Consider the following 21,574-nt stretch of genomic DNA (forward strand, 5'->3'; position numbering starts at 1 on the left):
CACCAATGACTTGATATTTATAATGTGTATTATTTGTTAATTGTGAATTGTTAGTGAATCCTGTTGATTGAAAAAGATTATTCATACTTGTAAGATGATTTCCTCACAGTTTGATTAAAGAAATTAAAATAAATTTATATTAATTTATCACCATGTTCCTTTATAAATACTAATTGTTTATTATATATATTATATATATGCCTTCTTTTATTCCACAGAGTTCTTAGTCCATTTAGAGCCATTGTCAATTCTTTTCGTAATTGTGAAAATTTGTATATTATTGATATTGTTTTTATGTTAAAACCATATTATAAAATATGTATCCGTTTTTCTCCTTTTTCTCCATATCTGGCCTTGCCCAAAATCCTCGTCCTGCCCGAAAATATTCGAATTCATCAATGGCCTTGATTGTCCACATCAACCCTGACCCATGGATTGTTGGTCTGTCCAGTACAAAGCCAGTGTCACAGTTCCCGATAGCACCAGTCCCGAACGGTATGAACCTCCATATATTTTAAGATTTGAAAACTTTGTTTTATTCATAACCCTAGCCATGGGGATATCTCATCCATCATCACTTATCATTTCATTGTATGACCCAGCTAAGATGGTGAATGTGCCAGGTTTTGAAAATTTATCACAAATTTGATGTAGATAAACATCATTGCACTGTATGTGTGAGGTAGCAGTAGAGATTAAATTGTTCTTGATTGTTTCAAGTGAGACTTCTCATTAATTATATAAGTAAATGTTTTTAATCAGCTAGTTTTAATCTTCTGTAAAGTTTTAAAATCAAAGGTTCTGTGATCATGACTTACCTAATATCAGTATAATATTTACACTAATAATAATAATTTGAAATCAGTTTGGATAAGTTTAATCATATGCAGAAAATAGCTTACCATTTGTATGTTGAGAAGTTTCACTTGGAAAATGACAATCTGAGACACCTGGATCCACAGTCACCATTCAGTAACGGGTCTCTAGCATTATACTATCTGCACTGAAATCCTGTGGGTGTTATCATTTTCTTCTGTATAACTTGCTTCATTAATTTATAGAAACATTTTGTCAGTAGGGTTTTACATGTTGTGTTCAAGTAATAGTGGTTTCTTTCTGCTTCACTAATACACAAAAATGAATAAGAAATGCCATGCTTTCTTGAATGCCAGAATAATATGCTTCATCCTTACTGTCGCTGTGTAAAAGAAAATTTTTTTAAAGGTAAAAAAATTCAGTCTTTATGTTAAAGATGCTCATGCTTATATTCAGAATCCTGTGTTTATTGTTTAAAAGACTTTTTGATAAACTGCTTTAATGTCAATTATTAAGAATAATTTACTATTTTATTTGAAAGAATGAAAGTTTTTGCTTGATTAATTTGATTTTTATTTGACTTGTTTACAATTTGTTCCGATTGTTCCTAATCTTATAATTTGGTGTTGTGACTTTTGACAGAGTGTTAACCATTGGAGCAGAGATTGCTACAGCATTAGAATGTGTGTTGGATATTATACCTAAACTGGAAGATGTAAGTACTTCTATATAGATAACACAAATGCAACAAGTGTGTTACAATATTTCACCACTGGAGTCAGTTAAATTTTAATATTTAAAGCGCAAGGCTTGCCAAGTTGTAGTGGTGGAATCTGTTTCTCTAATGATTTTTATCCTTTCTTTTCAAAGATTTGAAGAAAGTTGTGTACCTTTTATGTGAGGTCATCAGGCATGGTCGCCTTTTTTCATGACGTCACAATAGGAAAACCAATAGAAATGAACGTCACAATTAAATTTCAACCAATCATTTGACGAGAACAGATTTTTCACTAGTGAAGAGAAATATGTATCAATCCGATCAAGAAATGTGAAAATAGCATAACATTAGAGAAATATAATGTTTTTATCTTGGATACAAGTTATCAGATATAGTTTTGAAAGTAGAAAAAAAAGTATTACAAGTAGGTGTTGGTCCTTTGCAGGATATGAATTTTCTGATAGTAAATGGAGAAATGATTGATAATATATTTTTTTTCATATTTACTAAGTCTTTTGTTTGCAATTTAGAATAAAGAGCTGACAAAATGAATTGCTTTTGATTATAAGGGTAAATCACAACTGTAAATTAATATTATATATTTAAATGTACATGTGTATTTGTAATGTATTTTAACATTTCAGTATAAGAACTACAAAGATGACAATTTTGATTGTGAACTTAGAATGCTGGTGCATCAAAGTCAGGCAGGATGTATTATTGGTAGAGCTGGTTTCAAAATTAAAGAACTACGAGAGGTGTGTACATGACTTAAGGAAACACACTTTTCTCTAGCATAACCTTTTCTGATCAGAATTGGATTGTAAAAATTTATGAATATCAATATGTCTTAAGTGTTCTTATTTTTATACAACCTCCAACATTTTTTGAATGGTATGATGTCGTCGTTGGAAGATTTGGTTTCCAGACAATAACTTTAGTTTTAGTGAATGGATCTCTATGAAATTTATAAAACGGTTCAATACCACACAAGGAAGGTTTGGAATGATTTTGAGGATTATGGTACCAACCTTTTAGGAATAATAGGCCAAAAACAAGCATTTTTGAAGTTTTTGGACAATAACTTGTGTGAAAGGGTATGGATCTCTCTGACATTGTACCGCAAGGTTCTATATCATAAAAGGAAGGCTGGGATTTAGTTGGGTGTAATTGTCCCTAGCATGCTAAAAAAAGAGGCCTTACACAAGCATTTTTTTCTAGTTACACTTAAGTGTTGTAGTGTATAGATCTCTCTAAAATTGCACTACAAGGTTCCATATTACGAAAGGAAGGCTGGGATAGAGTTTGGGTGTAATTGATCCAAAAGGGCGGGTAAAAAAGTTAAAGAAGAATTTTTTTCAAGTTTGTCAATTTCAAAATTTTTTGAAAAGTTTCAGAACAAATTTTCAATTGCACAATAGATTTGAAAGATCTTGGACCACTTTTGTCTTGTGTCAGAAACCTATATTATGTCAAAAAATCAATCACTATCCTAATTCAAACAGTATCAAGCTTAATATATAGTGTCCAAACTTGCCCCAACTGTACAGGTTTCGACCTCTGCAGTTGTATCAGGCTGCATTCAGTGAACCATTTTATTGACAAAACGATAGTGTTTTTTTTACATGTATTTTCCAATTCAGCAAAAATAATGCAGAGTGAAAATTTAACTTGTCCATTTAGTCATCAAATTACTATCAAAAAAAAAAACTGACACGAAAACACAATATAGGGTTTGTTAAAGGCAATTACAGAAGACAGCAAACTTACAACAAACACATATTTTCAGGTCCTGAAGTGGGACACACTAAATGAATGTTAAGGGTTTCTACGTGCTCTACCCTGGCCTTACCTTAAACAGGATGTACCAGCACACTTTAAGAACAAACCGAAAGTCAATTGGAAAGGGCAGGACTTTTCAGATTCACTCTAAGTAATTAAAAAAACTTACAGAGAAACTTGCATAATCTAAGAATACTCTTACTTAATGAAAGCAATTTTCATGCTGATTTCAACTTGTCAATATGCCATGTTTCCGAGACTAAAACCGAACAGATTGATATTTACTTTAAAATTTCATTCTTGTGAAAACATAACATTTGAATGTCATGGATCAAGATTTGATAAGTTTCTGTTTTATCTCATTTATTTATTATCATGATATTGCCATTAAACAAATGTATTTATTGGTCTCATTCTTAAATAGAAAACTGGAGCGCAGATTAAAGTATATTCCCAGTGTTGTCCAGAATCAACAGAAAGAGTAGTTGCCATTGGAGGCAAACCAAAAATTGTTGTAGACTGTATAGATACCATCCATGAGTTACTGAAATCTGTAAGTATTTGAAATGAATAGCATAGATTGTTGTATAAGGTAGTGCCAAAGCAGACGTAATTGGCATCGAAACTTCAGACATGATAAACTTATATTGAACAGATGGGATAGATTTTAAATTGACAGACCCAATATTGAAATGCAGATTTTTATTTTAAAAGTTTTCCTTAATAATGCGATTATTTATATGCCTATTACGGGACGTATTAAGGTATACTGTTGACCAACCATCTATCTTTCCGTCGTCAACATGTAGGGACATTAACTTAAGAATGCTTTCACTAACTTGCAAGGTATATTGGTTAGATTTTAGGTTTCCGAGTTAGAGCATCTCTTCCAGTTAACTATTTGACTGAAATTTGCCTCAACTAAATGTTATTTAACTTAAAAGGGATTCATATTAACACTAAACTCAGATCAATTTACAAATTTGGCGTCACTTTTACAGTTTTGCTTTTATAACGTTATATGCAAGCAGGGACATAATCTGTGTCCCATAGACACGTTCTGCATTTATATTTCAAATCATAGAGTAAAGACACTAAACCAAATTGAATCGTTTTTTTTTTAAGCATCTTTAATTAACAGGTTTTCCAAAATCTCTTAGAGAATAACCCAAAATGCAAAAGTGCTGGAAGTTTCAGAAAATTAATTTTGGAACTATTGTCTTGATACTACCAAATCATGGATACTTTCTTGACATAAATTATAATACCTAATCTGACTGATCAGTACAACTATATTAGAATTAATTAAAAATATATTTTGAAGGCCCCACCAAAAGGACCAAACCAGCCATATGACCCCATGTACTGGGATGAGTTTATGGTCAGTGACTATGGAGGATACACTGCTGCAGAAGGTGGCAGAGGAAAAGGTGGTCCAAGAGGAGCACCTCCTGGCCGCGGAATGGGCGGTCCAATGGGAGGCATGAGAGGTGGGAGGTATGAGAATAAAAGGCAGGTTTGAAATTAGTATAAGTTAAGGTTGATGTTGAAAGATGTAATAAGGTAAGCAATAGCAACATTTTGGAATTTGCACTATTTTGATGAAGACATTTGAAAAATATTTAAAGCATTGCATATCTCAGCTGTTGCGAGGAAAGAACTGAAGACTCGTCAATATTTTACAATAATTATTTCCAAAAATTCTTGGAGATAATTGCATTAAAAACTGCAGTAATGCTAAAATAGAATATTAATGGTTATTTTCATTGCAGAGGTGGAATGGGCCGTATGGAGATGGGTGGTCGTGGAGGTGGTGGTGGAATGATGGGAGGTCGTGGTGGCCGTGGCGGTGGAATGGGAGGAGGTGGTATGGGTGGTGGAGGAGGAATGAGAGGTGGTGGAATGGGAGGACCCGGAGGAAGAAGTGGCAACAGAGGTGGCGGAATGAGGTAAGATGTGCTATCATTGTTAAAAAGTATGGTGTCAGATATGTTGAAATGGATTTATATATTGTTATTTTGGAATATGTACAGAATGTTAAGATCAACCTACTGGTTATTTGTGATAAAATGATTCAGTGCTTCTTATGTGAAAAACAATAGTTTTAACCAGTTTAATGATTTTGAACTGTGTTTTTCTGTAGGAATGTTGTTGACAAAATTTAAACCTTGGATATTTCCTCATCAGTTTTTACTTTAAAAAAAACAATTATGAAAAAAATTATCACTTGTAATGTTATAAATCAAACTTTCTGGCTTATGTAACATTACTTTTAACAATGCAACAGAATAAGAATTTGCAATGTGTGTTCTTATGGTGTTTATACTTTTTACTTTTTTTGAAATTACTTGAACTGTAAAGATTAAGGATGACAAATGATGTTATTCCACTACATGTTGAATTTGATGGTGAAATCAACATTTGATTGGTTAAAACTATCACACGTGACGTCGAACAAAACCTCATATTCCCCTCTGTAGATTGGGACCTCGGAGAATGACGTTTCGCGTGGTTAATGTGCATACTGTTTTGAAGGTGGTTTTATTGAAATAGGGTTCGATAAGTCATTACCGTGTTTAAATATATTCAAGCGTTAAAATAAAAAGACCATTAGTTTACTTTTGATCCGTACTGTTTATCAATGTTTATGCCGTGTTCAGCTATTTAAACAAGCAGATAAGAAAACAAATGTATGAAAATTAATATATTATATTCAGTAAGTAAAAGAAACATAGGCAGTGGAATAAAACATTCATTTTCCTTAGCTTCGAGAGATATGAAGATTTTTTTCACTTGAAAAATCACCTTTCCCTTGGGCATAGCCCTCGTGAAATATGAATATTCTTGAGTCAACAAATCTTCATATCTCCCTCAGGAACGGGAAATAAATGTATGCTTTTGTAATCATTTGCTATGTTTTATCTTTTTCAGAGGAGGCAACATGGGCGGAAGCCGTGGAGGCATGGGAATGGGAGGAGGTGGTGGAGGAGGAATGGGCCAGATGGGTGGCGGCATGGGAGGTGGAATGGGAATGGGTATGGGTGGTGGCGGCGGCGGAGGAATGGGAGGAGGCAACATGGGCGGAGGAGGAGGAATGGGAGGTGGTGGTGGTAAGTTAATTTATATATATAAACTCCTAAAAGTTTACAAAACAATACCAGTATTAAAAGAAAGGAGTAAAAATGTAGTTATCTTTTAATATTTCAGATAATAGATATCCTTCACCAGTATGGTAATGATGTAAAATGAATCTTATTAATCTATTCTGATTTAACTAAAACAATCTTGAAGTGAATAGAATAATATGATTCATTTAGCATCATAATCATACTGATAAAGGACATCTGTTAACTGAGATATTTTTAGATAATTACTTTTAATCTCTCCATTTTTTGTCACACCTTGATAGAGTCAAAAAGCCAGACATAGGTATGCTGTTTCCAGCTGCGGTGTCAACCATATATTAGTTTGAGATAGGTCTAGTTTATAGTGAACCACAAGTGGTAGGTCAATCATTTTTAGTATGCAGTTGTATAAGCATTTGCACATCTTATTTCCATGGAGATTATTTGGCCCTGCCTCTCAGTCATGGTCCGTTGACTTTAAAACTTTTGCTTATTTTAGATGTATTAGTTTGTGATTAGGTCAGTGTATGAAGCACTAGTAATGGTTGGTCAATCATATTTGGTATGCCGTTGTTTAAGCATTGGCATATCTCATTTCTGTGGGGATTATTTGGCAGTCCTGGTCATTCTTATTTTGTAATTTCAATATTTGCATAATCAAAATCAAAATAAAGGTGAGATAGATCTGTGATAACAGTTAATTGAATATTGGTATTTTGTACATTGTGATTATCATCATTATCTTTCTTAAGTTCAAACACAAAACTCTGGTAAGCTATTTATGGCTGCAGTAGGGTCAACGATGTAAAAGTTCAAAATTAGGTTTGTTTAAAAATACCGACTAGCAGTAGGTCATATCATTGGCACAACTTATTTCCATGGAGATTATCTGTCCCCTTCTCCCCAATCATGTTCTTTTGGCTTGGAAACTGCTGCATAGTTTACATGTTAAATTTTTTTGATTGGTGAAATTTAAAGTTAAATAGTAATAAGTAATGGAATTTGGTTGTGTTAGCATTTACAAAATCTCATTCGAGAAGATCAATTAAGGTTGTCAATGAGACAACTATATACCTGTGTTTAAAATGAAATTGACTGAAGGTTTTATATTAAACATGTTAGAAATTGTCATTTGAATTGCAACCTTTGAATTATAATTTGAAATTACATTAGGGCGAGACCTATAAGTGTCCAGTCTTTTGTCTTTTAAGAGTACAAATAAATTAATCTTTTTATTAAAAAATGAGAAAATGTAATAACCTTTTGGTTCGATAGTGATGCAATAGAGGTTGTGAGCAGCACTCCTTTAAGAAGATAGAAAAACAGAGCATTACACCATTGCACCTTATCTTTTAGGAAGGTTTTATTTGAAACAAGATAAGTTTGTTATATATTTTTGAATCTATGAATAGAATGTTAGTAGCTGTTGTCCTAAATTGTATTTAATATTTCAGGATTTGGAGGTGATGGTTTTGGTGACAACTTTGGTGGTGGCTATGATGATGGATATGATGGTGGATACGGTGGTGGTGGTGGTGGCGGCGGCGGCGGTGGCATGAACCAAAACTTCGCTCAGGATAACACAGTAAGAAATGCCATAGCTGTTTTGGGATAACATTAAAGACTGTAAACAAAAATAACATTGTTCATTATCTGCTCTTGTTGTTTTAAAATATTTCTCTCCTGTTTTGAATCTTGGTCCAATTTAACAAAACAAAAGTAAAACCACATGGAAATTATCACATAGATTAAAAGTTAATTTTAAAACATATTTGTTTATAATTTCTTCGTAAATTAATCAAGGTACAAGGATACAAAAGAAACTGTTCCCAATCATTTGATACTTCATGTTAAATATGAAACAATTTGCATGAAATGAAAAAAATTTAAATTTTGTAGGGTGATATGGGACAAATGTTCGGTGACAATTCACAGCAAGTAACCATCCCAAAAGATGTAAGTAGTTATATATTACTGTTCTATAGTTTTTAAGCAGCAGCACTTTATGCTATTTCTATGTTGATGAAATTATTGACAACACTGTAGGAAGAATAGCTATAAATCTAGAAAATCTCGCAAAAATGTTCTTAATGTATCCACTCTTCATAACATTAAAACTGTCAGACAATTGTTCGTAAGCGAGTAAATGCCACTAAAAGTAAGGGGTCATCCATAATTGTCAACCATTTTCCAAAGTGTACAAAACGTACACTTTTTCAGACCCCCCACCCTCCCTCAAAAAGTGTACATCAACCATTTTCAGATTTCAAGAGAACAATCAATCATTCTTAATAAAAAGAAGATCCTGTTTATTATATTTTAGTTTAATATAGAAATTTGCATTGAAAATAAACTAAAACATATCTGACTGGTTTATTTGATGACATCTATCTGTGATGCTTGTGTTTTGTTAGAATAAAGAGTTCAAAGATTAGTGTTTCTCCTATCACACAGTGGGAACTCCAATGAAAAAGGGCACCTAGAGCATGCAAAAGATTAACAAAAGGGCACATAAACTATGCTAAGAATCAAAGAAAGGGAAATGCATGGTTATATTGCATTGGTAAAGTATGGACTGACAGTTGTTGATGGAATCAGAGCTTAAGACAGCAATCAATAAAAGTGTAATGTTTTAAAACATTTTAAGTTTTTAAATTTCCCGCCTGTATTTCTATTTAAAAAGTCCCTGTAAATATGCCATTCATGGCACTATTATCGTTTGTGTATATACTGTAACGTGTACATATATTGGATATTTTTTAAGGGTAAGGTTAAACTTCATATGGAGGTGCTCCTAATTAAAGGAGGCTTATACTAAGAAAAATTAGTTTACTTCCGGTTTACTGGTTTACTGTTTTGGAATACATTACAAGGAAATTAATCGAGTACCAGTTTAAAATCTTTTCACAAAATGGTGTCTTGTCAAAATCAAAACATTCAAAGAATTTAGTGTTTCCATCAGTTTTGTTTATTAAACAGAGTGAAACGATAACGATCTATAATAAAGCAGGTGAAATTGACAATTGGGGGTACTGAGAAATGCTTGCAAACTTTTTGTTTAAAAAATTTACAAGTTTACATTTTTGAAAAATTGAGTTTTCATATGATTTGATCTTTTAATCGTTCAATCCGGATTGAGGAGAATTATGATATCGAAATAAATATCATCAAGTAAAAATAATAAAGAAGAAATAAGAAGAGAAATACACCCAAGCCAATTCTCCATTTTATACATCGACCTTCCCTACGGAAAAGAAATAAATTCTGGAAAAAAAAGCGTACGGTAAAAATGTTGATTTTTTAACCCCCTCCCCCCAAGTGTACGTTTTGTACACTTTGGAAAATGGTTGACAATTATGGATGACCCCTAATTTACCAATTTTACGTGTTTTTGCCCATTATTTTGAAAATGATCAACAAATCAAGATATGCAAATAAATCACCATGGCCGAAATTGTCCGTCAAAATTCTATACTCGCCTACAATGTTTGAGATAATAAACTCATCATAGATACCAGGATTGAGTTTTAGAACATATGCCAGATGTACGTTTCGTCTACAAAAGAGTGTTTCAGTGGTGCACACAGACCAATCATTATTCAAATTTTCAAAAAATAAAAATGTAAATTTGATTCATATAAAAAACTAAATGTTTGATGTCAAAAGTAAAGATGCCTTAATTATAATTTTAAGTGACACATGAATTTTAAAAAGGTGTTAGATATTGAGTTGTAGACAAAATGCAATGGGTTTTCTTCCTTATTGTCTAAAGTGTGAACTATACATTCACATTTGGCATATTCCTTGAAAACACTTTATCAATAAAAAGATAAAGAAATGTGCCATCCCTATGTACACTGTGTTCTTGTGAAATACCATCAGTAATTTATCAATCACACATATAAATGTAAGCCTCATATATATGTCCTGCCTATATCATCATGATCATAGAGGTCACATGTCTTTGTCCTGTCCTTTCTCAAAACTGTGTTAACAAGTCATTTGCTGATGAAAGAATTATTTAAATGTCATCTAGGAAATCTTTTTGTCACTAAAGTCGAAGCAACATATATATACTCTTTAAGATTGGTTCTTTGTGTATTGAAGTGTTTTTATTTTGTTTTGTTAATGTCCATTGGTGAGTGAAGTCCTTTCCTTGTGATTTTTACAGTTCTCATATGAATTGTTGCTTAATTGGTCGTCTCAGTTAAGGGAAGGATTATGTACTTGTCATAAGTCAAGTCATCGTATTAAAATTCTACATTATAAAAAAGACATTGATTTGAATAACAAAAGGCCACAGATTTGAGTGTAATGAGGTCATGGAAAATATTTTGGAGGAAAACAAACAGATTTGACGTTGAACAAAGGCCCACAGATTTGAGTGTCATTTGGTCACGGAACATGGACACTAATTAAAGGATGAACATTGACTTGAATACACATATATTATAAATATTAATAGTAAGGTGAATATAAAAAAGAAAATGTGGTATGATTGCCAATGAGACAACTGTCCACAAGAGAACAAAATGACACAGAAATTAACAACTTTAGCTCACTAAGGGCTGTTCTTTTAAAACATGCATGGCACTCATGGAAGGCACTTAAAAAATGTGGTAACCACCTATAGTGACAAATTAAAATTGCTCTTACATTTTAAATATTCGAAAACATAGATGACAACCACCCATAGTTCAGATTTGGAAGTGCCTTCTCTGAGTCTCATGAATGTTTTATTAAAAGCCCGGAGCCTCAAAACATTGAATACTGGTAAGTGAAGTGCTACCTGAGTTTGAATTTGAATTTATGCCACAGAATTTCACTGTATATAATATGCTACCTGGGTATCCCATTGACATGTGGTGATAGGTTTTCCCATTAAAGTGGTTTGTTTGTTTCTCCTGTCCTGGGGGCCTGCTACATTTAATGGAATAGTCCTTATGGGGATGCTTCTCTGGGTTAAGTTTTGGGCTCTCTATCTTGTAATCTTACCATTAATGTAAAGATTTCCTCCCTATTTCCACAGCTGGCTGGAGCCATAATTGGGAAGGGTGGATCCCGTATCCAAGAAATTCGCAGGCAGTCACAAGCCCAGATTGTGATTGATGAACCCCTGATGGGTAGCAATGATCGTATAATCACCATTACAGGGACTCCAGAACAGATACAAAATGCCCAGTACTTACTACAGATGAGGTGAGTCTTTGCTTCACAGGTATACTAGACTAGCACGGGAATACTTTTAAGAGGGATACTAGTCTCTATGTTAGCTCTAGTGATAAGCAAAAGTCAATGTATTTAATGTTGAAATTGAGGATTGAAATATAGCTAAAATTGATAAAGGATTTGTAATGCTCATCTTGCCTTAGTCTAGTGCTAACATGGTGTCTAGAGTTATAATAAAATTGTTTTTTCGTCAAATGAACTGATGTTTAGTTTAGTAGGTAGTTACAACCATATATATATATATATAATTTATACTGTATATTCAGAAATGGTTGCATGAATTTTTTATTTTTGAAGAATTTACAAAAATGTGATATTATAGAGATTTCAGGTAAATCTGGTTTATGATGTATGTCTGATATGTGTCAGATATCAGAAAGCCATTTCTTATTATTGTGATGCACATCCAAACACATTTTGTCGCATTTATAAAATAAAATTATTATAAAAACCTCACAATAATTTTTGAATTTACAGTGTATGAATTATATAATTTTTTTTATGTGTATTGACATTTCTCTTATTTTTCACAAGTTTGATTTTAAGGTGGTACCCAACACTTTCACTAAAATTAATTTGGCTCGTTTAATTTTCATAAAATTTGGTCAAAGTAAACCCTTTAACAAAAATATAAAAATTTCTAAAATTTTGAACCAACCATTTTGTCAGAAAAATTACACTGGTTATATAGCAGTTTGACAAACACCAATTTTGATCATTGAGAAGCTTAATATTCCTTTTACAACACAATGTAATTCAAATGTTTAGATGACTTTACAGAGTTATCTCCCTGTAGTGTTAGGTACCACCTTAATAATTGACAACCAGTTTTAATTTAACCAAATACTGTAGATTCATCTTTGTTGATTAAGGGGAAAACTTTTTTTTTTGGTTTTGCCAGGGTGAATCCATGCCAATAGATAATTTGTTGCAATTTTTTTTCATCTACTAGTCTGGAACCTAAATATCAAAACTTTTTTTTTATGAAAAATTTCACTAGTCCCAATTAAAATGTACAAAAAAGCTGAAATTTTGTATCCAACTAAGAATAGTGAATCTACAGTAATTGCACTAATACTGACTTACTGATTTCAAATGTATTTAAACTGGTGAGTCTGGATTTGTTCTTGGCAGTTTTGTTACCTGTATAACACACCAAACCTTGCTAAAGTGTACATTTTTGCTGTTGGACATCTGATAGATGGATAAAACCATCTAATGAATAAATTATATTTTTGGGTGATGAGGAACAATTGAAACAAGAAATCTCAGAAATAAGTTTCTGTCCAAAATTTAAAAAAATCCATTTCTGGATAAGTTTCTATAATAATAAAGAAGACCTTTAAGTTAAATTATAATTTTTTAATCATACGTAACAATAGAAACATTTTGTCATTTCTGACCTAAATGTTCTCAGTTAAATGTTAGACTAAAAAAAATTCACTTAAATATTAACAATATTTTTTGGCAATAACAAGATTTTGCTCTGTGTGATTTAAAGAAACAATATTTATTTATGTCAGAAAGGAAAAGAGGGCAGGGTATTTTAAGTTTCCTGTTTAAGTTTACATATAAGGATAAAGCCATTACCATTAATTATCATTATAAACACTCGAGAAGTGTTATTGACCTTGATGTCCATTGCAAAGGAATTAAATTTGAAAATTATTTAAATTTGGATGCCAATGGATTTATGGTTGACAAAATAACTTAAAAATATTCAAGTAAATGAATAAAGATGCATGCACTTATAAGACCATTACACAGGTAACATCATTTACAGAGTTTATACTAAGGCAGGATATTACTAATTTGGTCCAAGTAGTGAAATATTTATCACAGTATACACATACAAGTCGAGATCATTTATGATTAATATCTTGTAATTGAATTATTTTATTAATTAAACATGCTGTTAGAAGTGAATAAGGTATTAACAACAAAGGGTGTCACATTATATGATTACAGCCCACCTGTTCTCACCTTGTCCACCTGTTGGTCAGCAGCATGGTCAGGTATTGCTAAAGATATTGATTATGTTCCAATGTATATAAGTTAATCTCTGACTTTGTCATCAGTTGTAACTAGATAGGACAGGTGATTATCACCGATATAATTCTGCTTGAAGGATCATAATAACAAAGGATGTTGTCAATGAGGATTTTTATATAGATACTTGTTCTAGTTGACCATTTTATAACATGTAAGTAAGGTCTTTCAGAATTTTGTTGAAATATGGGGTTTTAACTGAAGAAGTTCTGTTTAAATTATTGTCTCGTCATTCATACTTCTTTTTATGGCATTTATAGATTTTTGAAAAGTCATAATCTGGGATGACTATAAGATCTGCTGTTTTCAATTTTAATTTACTTCCTTGCATGGATTAAAAGCATGATAATTAACATACTGAAGCTTGCTTTTAAATGGTGACAGTTTCATACCAATTCTTATAGAGGTAGTTTTATGCTTGTTATGTATTTGGGTTATGGTGATATATAAATGACTAACCTTGGTGATGGATATGTAACAGAATGCTGGTGACAGCTTTTATCTTTCCTGGTCTGGAAGACTAGTGATTTTGTTGTTTTCTATTATATAACAATAAATCACTATCTCCCATGACTGGGTCTGCATCTAACAGCTTGCTACTAACCACTGAGATCTACCTGCATGATTTACATCTGGCATGATAGCTTAATTACAGCATGATATCTTCAAGATAGTTCCATAGGCTGATGGAGTGGTCTCTGCACGTCTTATAATCAGAGAGACCACTAGAGATCGTATGCCAAGACATATTAATGGGCATCTAGAAGGTTTGCATGATGAAGAATTAATAGCTGGCTTCTAGATCAACAGTTTGCATGACAAAGACAGGAACTTAAGCTTCACAACTATTGCACATTAATTATGCCAAAAATTGAGAAAATTAGCTTCTAGATACTAGATAGTCTGCTTGCAAGATACTTTTTGATGGTGGTACAACAGTTGAAATTGTTATTAAAGTTCTAGAAAATTTTGAAAATATTTGAGTAAGATGGGAGTGTTGTTCTTTAAGGGATACATGTATGTGGTTTGTGGTTTGTTTTGTATTGTTTTGGGAAGGTAAGTGGTATATTAATCATTTTGACAATAGCATCGGTTGATATTATATTCTTCAAGCATTCCATTTACAATTAAAAGGAATTTTAATGATTGACCTTCTTGCACTTGTTGTTTTAAAATGGAGGCCATATAAAGTTACTGATAAAGAAAAGAGTTGCAGTGGATAACATGAATGTTTCATTATATTGTTTATAACACTACAAGATAATATTTTTTGTTCTTTTTCAGTGTAAAGGAGTTCTCAGGACAATACTGAAGAATACTGGTGTTGATTTATTTAGATGTAGACATTTTGTACAGAATTGTTTTTTATTGTCATAATTCATTATTGTTTTCGTCATCATGTATTGTTATGGACCACAATGAACTAGATCAAATATCGCATCACCATTGACATTTTATAGTATACATGGACATAACACTGGGAGGACTGATGATCTTTATAAAGGAAAAGATTTCATTTCAAAAATGTATTAACATGAAATCATAAATATTTTAATTTTTTTTTAATACATTTTATCATTGCTGCAGATCATGGACCATTTTAATTAGTCATTGTTGTAAAGCAACACATCATGAATACATTAAAAAGAATAACCCTTAACATTGTTGTTTTTTTTTTTAAATTTACACTTATCACCTTTGGAGACCACATCAACCAGAGCCTGTCAAATAACATTGTTAACCAAGAACAACAGGTTTACACTAGCTGACTTACCCCCAAAATATAAATGTCTCATTTATGATATGTCTGACCTGTTGCAGAGATGTTATACACTATTTAAATATCAGGGGTGGAAGACCTGCCTGCTTCATATCTTTTAATCCATTGTATATTCTTTTATAATACTATTGTACTGTATGGGACCCATTTACAAATAAAAATAAAAAGATCATTACAAAAAGTACAGAGACTGTCAGCACGTTTTGTAAGCAACAGACATCACAACATGGTTAATTGTCCAACTCTAGCTAGATTTATAATGTTCCACAAAATACTAAATGAAAATATTGTCATTCTCATTCTGTCACAAAATGTATTGCTTCATATTTCTTCACAGTCAACATAAAAAAGACAATGTGGTATGTTGCTAATGAGACAACTCTCAACAAGAGACCAAAATGACACAGAAATTAACAACTGTACGGCCTTTAACAATGAGCAAAGCCAATACCGCATAGTCGGCTGTAATACGCCCCGAAATGACAATGTAACCACAATTTAAAAGAAAAAACTAACAAACCTTATTTTAATATTTTAATATATAAAAAAAATGCAAGATCTAACAAAGCCTCATACAGACAAATATAATGCAATGAAGACTGCTACAAATTTATTTATTTTGTCAAACCATTTACAGTAGAAAGCATGGAGTGTGTAGGTAAAGGTAGAATCTTTGGTCATCTTGCTTGTTAGCTGAACTGGGAAGTCATTAGTTTAGGTATACTACTCTCCTTTCGTAGTCTAGTCCTACCGACAGATAGATTGGTCATCTACTCTACTCTTAAGGAGGATAGTTTACCTAACATAATAATGACTTCACGGTTCAGCTAACAAGCAGGCTAACCAAGGATATTTCCTTTACAAACACACTCAATGAATTCTGCTGTAAGACTCCAGCATATTAGCAACAACAGAAACCTTCAAGGTAGCACTTACTTAATTTGTGCTCCTTGATACTGAATTCATAAAAAGATAACAATTACATCAATCAATAAGTTCATGATTTAAATCTATATTTTGGATAATATCTACCATTAATTTGTGCTCCTTGATACTGAATTCATAAAAAGATAACAATTACATCAATCAATAAGTTCATGATTTAAATCTATATTTTGGATAATATCTACCATTAATTTGTGCTCCTTGATACTGAATTCATAAAAAGATAACAATTACATCAATCAATAAGTTCATGATTTAAATCTATATTTTGGATAATATCTACCAAATTTGAAAATACTATACAAAGTATGCACTGGGAGGTAAACATCAATCAGTGTGTTGATGTTTTTCTGAACCTAAAGAAGAAAAAGCACTACTGTAGGTTGATTATACATATGCTGAAGAATGGCATCCATTTTGATATGCAGGACATATGAATAGTGTCTGAATGGGGACCTAACAGCTAATAGTGCTCTTTTCAATTTGAAAGGCTGAAGGCTTCAAATGACTTGTTGCAAGGCACCAGTATCAGACATGCACTCATTTTGCAGTTGATTTTGAACTCGCCACTCTATCTCGATCAATATAAAAAAAGAAGATGTGGTATGATTGCCAATGAGACAACTCTCCACAAGAGACCAAAATAACACAGAAATTAACTATAGGTCACCTTTAACAATGAGGAAATCCTTTACTGCATAGTCAGCTATAAAAGACCCCGAAATGACAATGTAAAACAATTCAAACAGAAAAAAACTAAGGGCCGCCTAATTTAAGAATAAAAAATGAATGAAAACAAATATGTAACACATAAACAATCGACAACCACTGAATTACAGGCTCCTGACTTGTGACAGGCACATACATACAGAATGTGGCGGGGTTAAACATTATAGGGGGATCCCAATACTCCACCTAACCTGAGACAGTGGTGTAACAGTACAACATAAGAACAAACTATCAAAATCAGTTGAAAAAGACTTGACTCATCAGATGGACAAAGATATTCATTATATTTCAGAACAATAAAATTGAGAATGGAAATGGGGAATGTGCCAAAGAGACAACAACCCGACCATAGAAAAAAACAACAGCAGAAGGTCACCAACAAGTCTTCAATGTAGCGAGAAATTCCCGCACCCAGAGGCGTCCTTCAGCTGGCCCCTAAACAAATATATACTAGTTCAGTGATAATGAACGCCATACTAATTTCCAAATTGTACACAAGAAACTAAAATTAAAATAATACAAGACTAACAAAGGCCAGAGGCTCCCGACTTAGGATAGGCGCAAAAATGCGGCGGGGTTAAACATGTTTGTGAGATCTCAACCCTCCCCCTATACCTCTAGCCAATGTAGAAAAGTAAACGTATTAGATTTATTAAGTACTTGTCCTGAATAAGAATTACATGTTTGCCACTAATCTAATACAGTTAAAGAACAGCAATCAATCTCTCCTGTTGTCCATGTCATGTGATAAATGACATCATTTCTCTATGTTAATGTCCCACCTACGATAGTAGAGGGGCATTTTGTTTTCTGATCTGTGCGTCCGTTCGTCCGTCTGTCCTGCTTCGGAAGTAAAGTTTTTGGTCAAGGTAGTTTTTGATGAAGTTGAAGTTCAATCAACTTGAAACTTAGTACACATGTGCCCTATGATAGGATCTTTCTAATTTTAATGCCAAATTAGAGATTTTACCCCAATATCACGGTCCACTAAACATAGAAAATGATCGTGCAAATTTAATGTTAAAGTTTTTGATGAAGTGAAAGTCCAATCAACTTGAAACTTAGTATATATATGTTCTATGATGTGATATTTCTTAATTTAAATGCTAATTTAGAGTTTTAACTCCAATTTCACGGTCCACTAAACACAGAAAATGATAGTGCGAGTGAGGCATCCGTGTACTGTGGACACATTCTTGTTTAACCAAATAAGACAGAAGATACTGATTGTGAGTATGAGAGGTTTCTGGATATTTAGGCATCACTGGCTTTCAAATTAATATGATAAAAGAGATGTGGTATGATTGCCTATAAAACGGTTATCCATGAAGTTTAAAGGGGACAGCTTCGAGATATATAAAAATCCAATATATTATTTTTTTGTTCAATCATTAATGAAATGCAAAAAGTGAAATTATAATTCGCTTTAAGCAGCCAGTGTGGTTTATTTTTGTACGACCGCAAAAAAAATTTGGGATTGTATAATGGTAAGATGTTGTCATCGTCGTCCGAAGACACATTTGGTGTCCGGACAATATCCGAATATCAAGGTCAAGTCCTTTGGAGTATGATGACCCTACTGGTGGGTTATGCACAACATATATAAAAAGTTCTTTGTCAAATCCAAAGATTCTTTTTTCTAATTTCACCCACTGAAAATCTGGGATAGATGATTTTAAATCATTTTAGAATTTTCACATGTTGCTTTAGTGAAGGCTTGCGTAGTATTGCAAGTCCTCCAAAAATGCCTTTTGTTATATTTAGTTACAGGTCTACAAATTAGATGACAATGGAACGACCCTATATTAGTTATGATTAGCATCATAGCCCAAGTGGGTTTCAGCGAGGAACACTAGATCTAGATTTTCTATACTAGTATATATATGTTTCAAAAAAAGGAGGTATTGAATCTTGTTGTTATGTCTTTTTTTTTTTTTTTTTAGACCACCCACGTTCCAGAAGCCCATTTTAATGGAAGAAAAATCATCGCAAGTCATTTTATAAAAAAAAAAAGTGTCTCTAATTCTATCTTATAAATTTTTGAAAAGTATATGATTGAACAACTTGTTTTAATGATTTTAGATATTAATAAAAGAAATTGAATATATGAGATACTGGCTATCCTAACTCAATATGATCATAATCTTTATACTACAAAATTTTAGGGTTTTAGCTGCATGTTATTGTGATATGAGAGTAATAATACTGTAGATATTTTCACAACTGATAGAACAATGTTTCATCAAAAACACATATTTATAAAATACAAGTTATATATTGAAAGCGAGACAACTCCAAAATATTTTCAAAAGTCGAACACACCTAAGTGCGATCGATAATTTTACATTGGAATGTGATCTTTTGTTATAACAACAACCAATCAAATTGAAGTAACTGTCTAGACAAACAAAACTATGTTCTCATTTTGAGACAACCCAAGTCCTAATATTAACAAAATATTTTATGAAAAACAAATATGAAAGCAACAACAATCGCTAAACTACGTATACTTGCTCATACAGAATGTGGCAAGTTTAAATCACGATTTGTATAATCTTACCAAGGATTTGTATATCTATCTTTACAAATCCTTGTTCTTATGTACAAATCCTTGGTCTGACTATACAAATCTTTGGTTTAACATATTTGTGGGAGCTCTAACCTGTAGAAAAAAATATTACTAGTACTAGCAGTCACTGAAAGCAAGTTAAAACCCAATTACAATCATCTTCCGCCGTAGCCGAGGGGGCAGTTTTATCCTTGTCGTACGTCCCGAAGTTGGTTTCTGTTTTCTAACTTTGTCATAAGAAACGAGTGACTGGTGAAAAATAATGTCAATCCAGTTCTTGAACCAATGCATGCATATATCATAAACTTAAGTCCTCTGTGCACGATTCTATCATTTTTTACGCATCCATAATCGTCAAAAAATATTTCATTCCGTCAATAATTACATTAGATGTATGTTTCATGATTGTGACAAGGGAACGTCACCATTTAAAAATGGATAATTAATAATATGAAACAAAAAATTATCTCTTTTCTCAGAAATTTTGGAAAAAAGCTTCCCGTTAAAGTTAATTATAGACATCAATATCAATCAGTATAGGGGTAGCTATGATACACTGTAGATATAAAGTCAATAAAATAAAGGGTGAATAATTAAAGTAACAGTAGTATACCGCTGTGAAATGTTAAACAGTTTCAGAAAAACAGCAATAACCGTGAACAAATATCCTACTGAATTACTAGCGCGTGTCTGCATGCATGGTTGGAAGAGGCATTATTTAAGCAGAGACTTTATTCAAGCTTTCCATGTCGCGTTATATAGAAGAAATATAACCCTGAATAAGTATTAAAACATTAGAAATTGCAAATAGTATCAACAGGCCATATTAACAAGAAAGTACGATTTGAGAGTACTCGCAGTACTCGCAGCTATTAAATAAAAGCCAAAAACAATTTATAATAAAAAATCATGCATCAGAGACTAAAATCAACTAAAACATATCCCAGAGATTTAGTATTTTAACGTCATGGACAGTCAAAGAATACATGACTTGTGCAATGCCAAAAATAAATGTATCGCCAGACAGAAGAATAGTTAGGAGTTAACCTCTTTACAGAACAAAAATAACGTGGGTGTGTCTTTATTCATCCCGTTTGAAAAGAATACACATTTAGTTATGTTCTAGACTCGTCGCGCGATTTTGACAACCATCCATTGTACAGCTTTCGTTCTCTCCTTGCAACTTCAATATTGTATATGTAATTTTGGGATGTTTCGATTTTTTCCTTCTCGGTTTGTGCTAGAGTAACAGATTCACGTAACCTTTTACAAGTACTACAGTCACATCAGAATGTATAGACGCGAATCACGGTAGGTATAGTGTCCGGCTAGGATCGTGGTTTTTCGAGTGATTTGGCCCATTTTTTTCGAGTGTAGTTCAGGCTTTTTCGACTGTGATAAAACATGCGATAAGTTCAATTAATGGGTATTTCGTAATTATAACAGTTTTTAACATTACTACCCATCTTATATTGAATACTATATATGTTTTGATCACCAAAGAAGCTCAATTTCATTGTATTTAATAAACAAAAATCAGTGTTTGTTATTGTCCGGGTTTTTTCGAGAGCAACTGTGAAATCGTCCGGGTTTTTATACAAATGGTCCGGTTTTTTTACAGAAAATTTGAAGGTATTCTAGACTTTAGAAAATGACTTTTTTCTAGTTTATAACTGTAATTAAGTGAAGGACAATATCATATATTCCCAATAAGTCATCAAAAACATATCAAAATTAATCTTTTTTCAATTTATTGCGAATCTTCTGTTTGGAGAGCGTTATACAACTACTTTCCAGTGTTCATTTAGAAATAACTTGATCCTTAACAAATC

General features: G+C 32.4%; 1 protein-coding gene across 7 annotated transcripts in view; it reads left to right on the forward strand.

Moving 5' to 3' along the window:
* Positions 1-15,379, forward strand: part of LOC143072368 (heterogeneous nuclear ribonucleoprotein K-like) — a 33,541-nt gene extending 18,162 nt beyond the window's left edge. For 2 of the 7 annotated variants that reach the window (XM_076247258.1, XM_076247261.1), the window contains 11 exons: positions 452-495; positions 1,459-1,531; positions 2,179-2,292; positions 3,741-3,869; positions 4,641-4,828; positions 5,089-5,265; positions 6,248-6,426; positions 7,896-8,026; positions 8,341-8,397; positions 11,471-11,640; positions 15,004-15,379. In XM_076247258.1, the coding sequence (XP_076103373.1) occupies positions 452-495; positions 1,459-1,531; positions 2,179-2,292; positions 3,741-3,869; positions 4,641-4,828; positions 5,089-5,265; positions 6,248-6,426; positions 7,896-8,026; positions 8,341-8,397; positions 11,471-11,640; positions 15,004-15,031 (1,290 nt within the window). In that variant the 3' untranslated portion in view covers positions 15,032-15,379. Of the gene's footprint in view, positions 1-451; positions 496-1,458; positions 1,532-2,178; positions 2,293-3,740; positions 3,870-4,640; positions 4,829-5,088; positions 5,266-6,247; positions 6,427-7,895; positions 8,027-8,340; positions 8,398-11,470; positions 11,660-15,003 lie in introns of all 7 variants that reach the window. The other 5 variants (XM_076247260.1, XM_076247263.1, XM_076247264.1 and 2 more) reach the window with 5 other exon arrangements.
* Positions 15,380-21,574: the final 6,195 nt, after the last annotated feature.

Source organism: Mytilus galloprovincialis, chromosome 4, assembly GCF_965363235.1.
Source record: "Mytilus galloprovincialis chromosome 4, xbMytGall1.hap1.1, whole genome shotgun sequence".
Taxonomy (NCBI): Eukaryota; Metazoa; Mollusca; class Bivalvia; order Mytilida; family Mytilidae; genus Mytilus; species Mytilus galloprovincialis.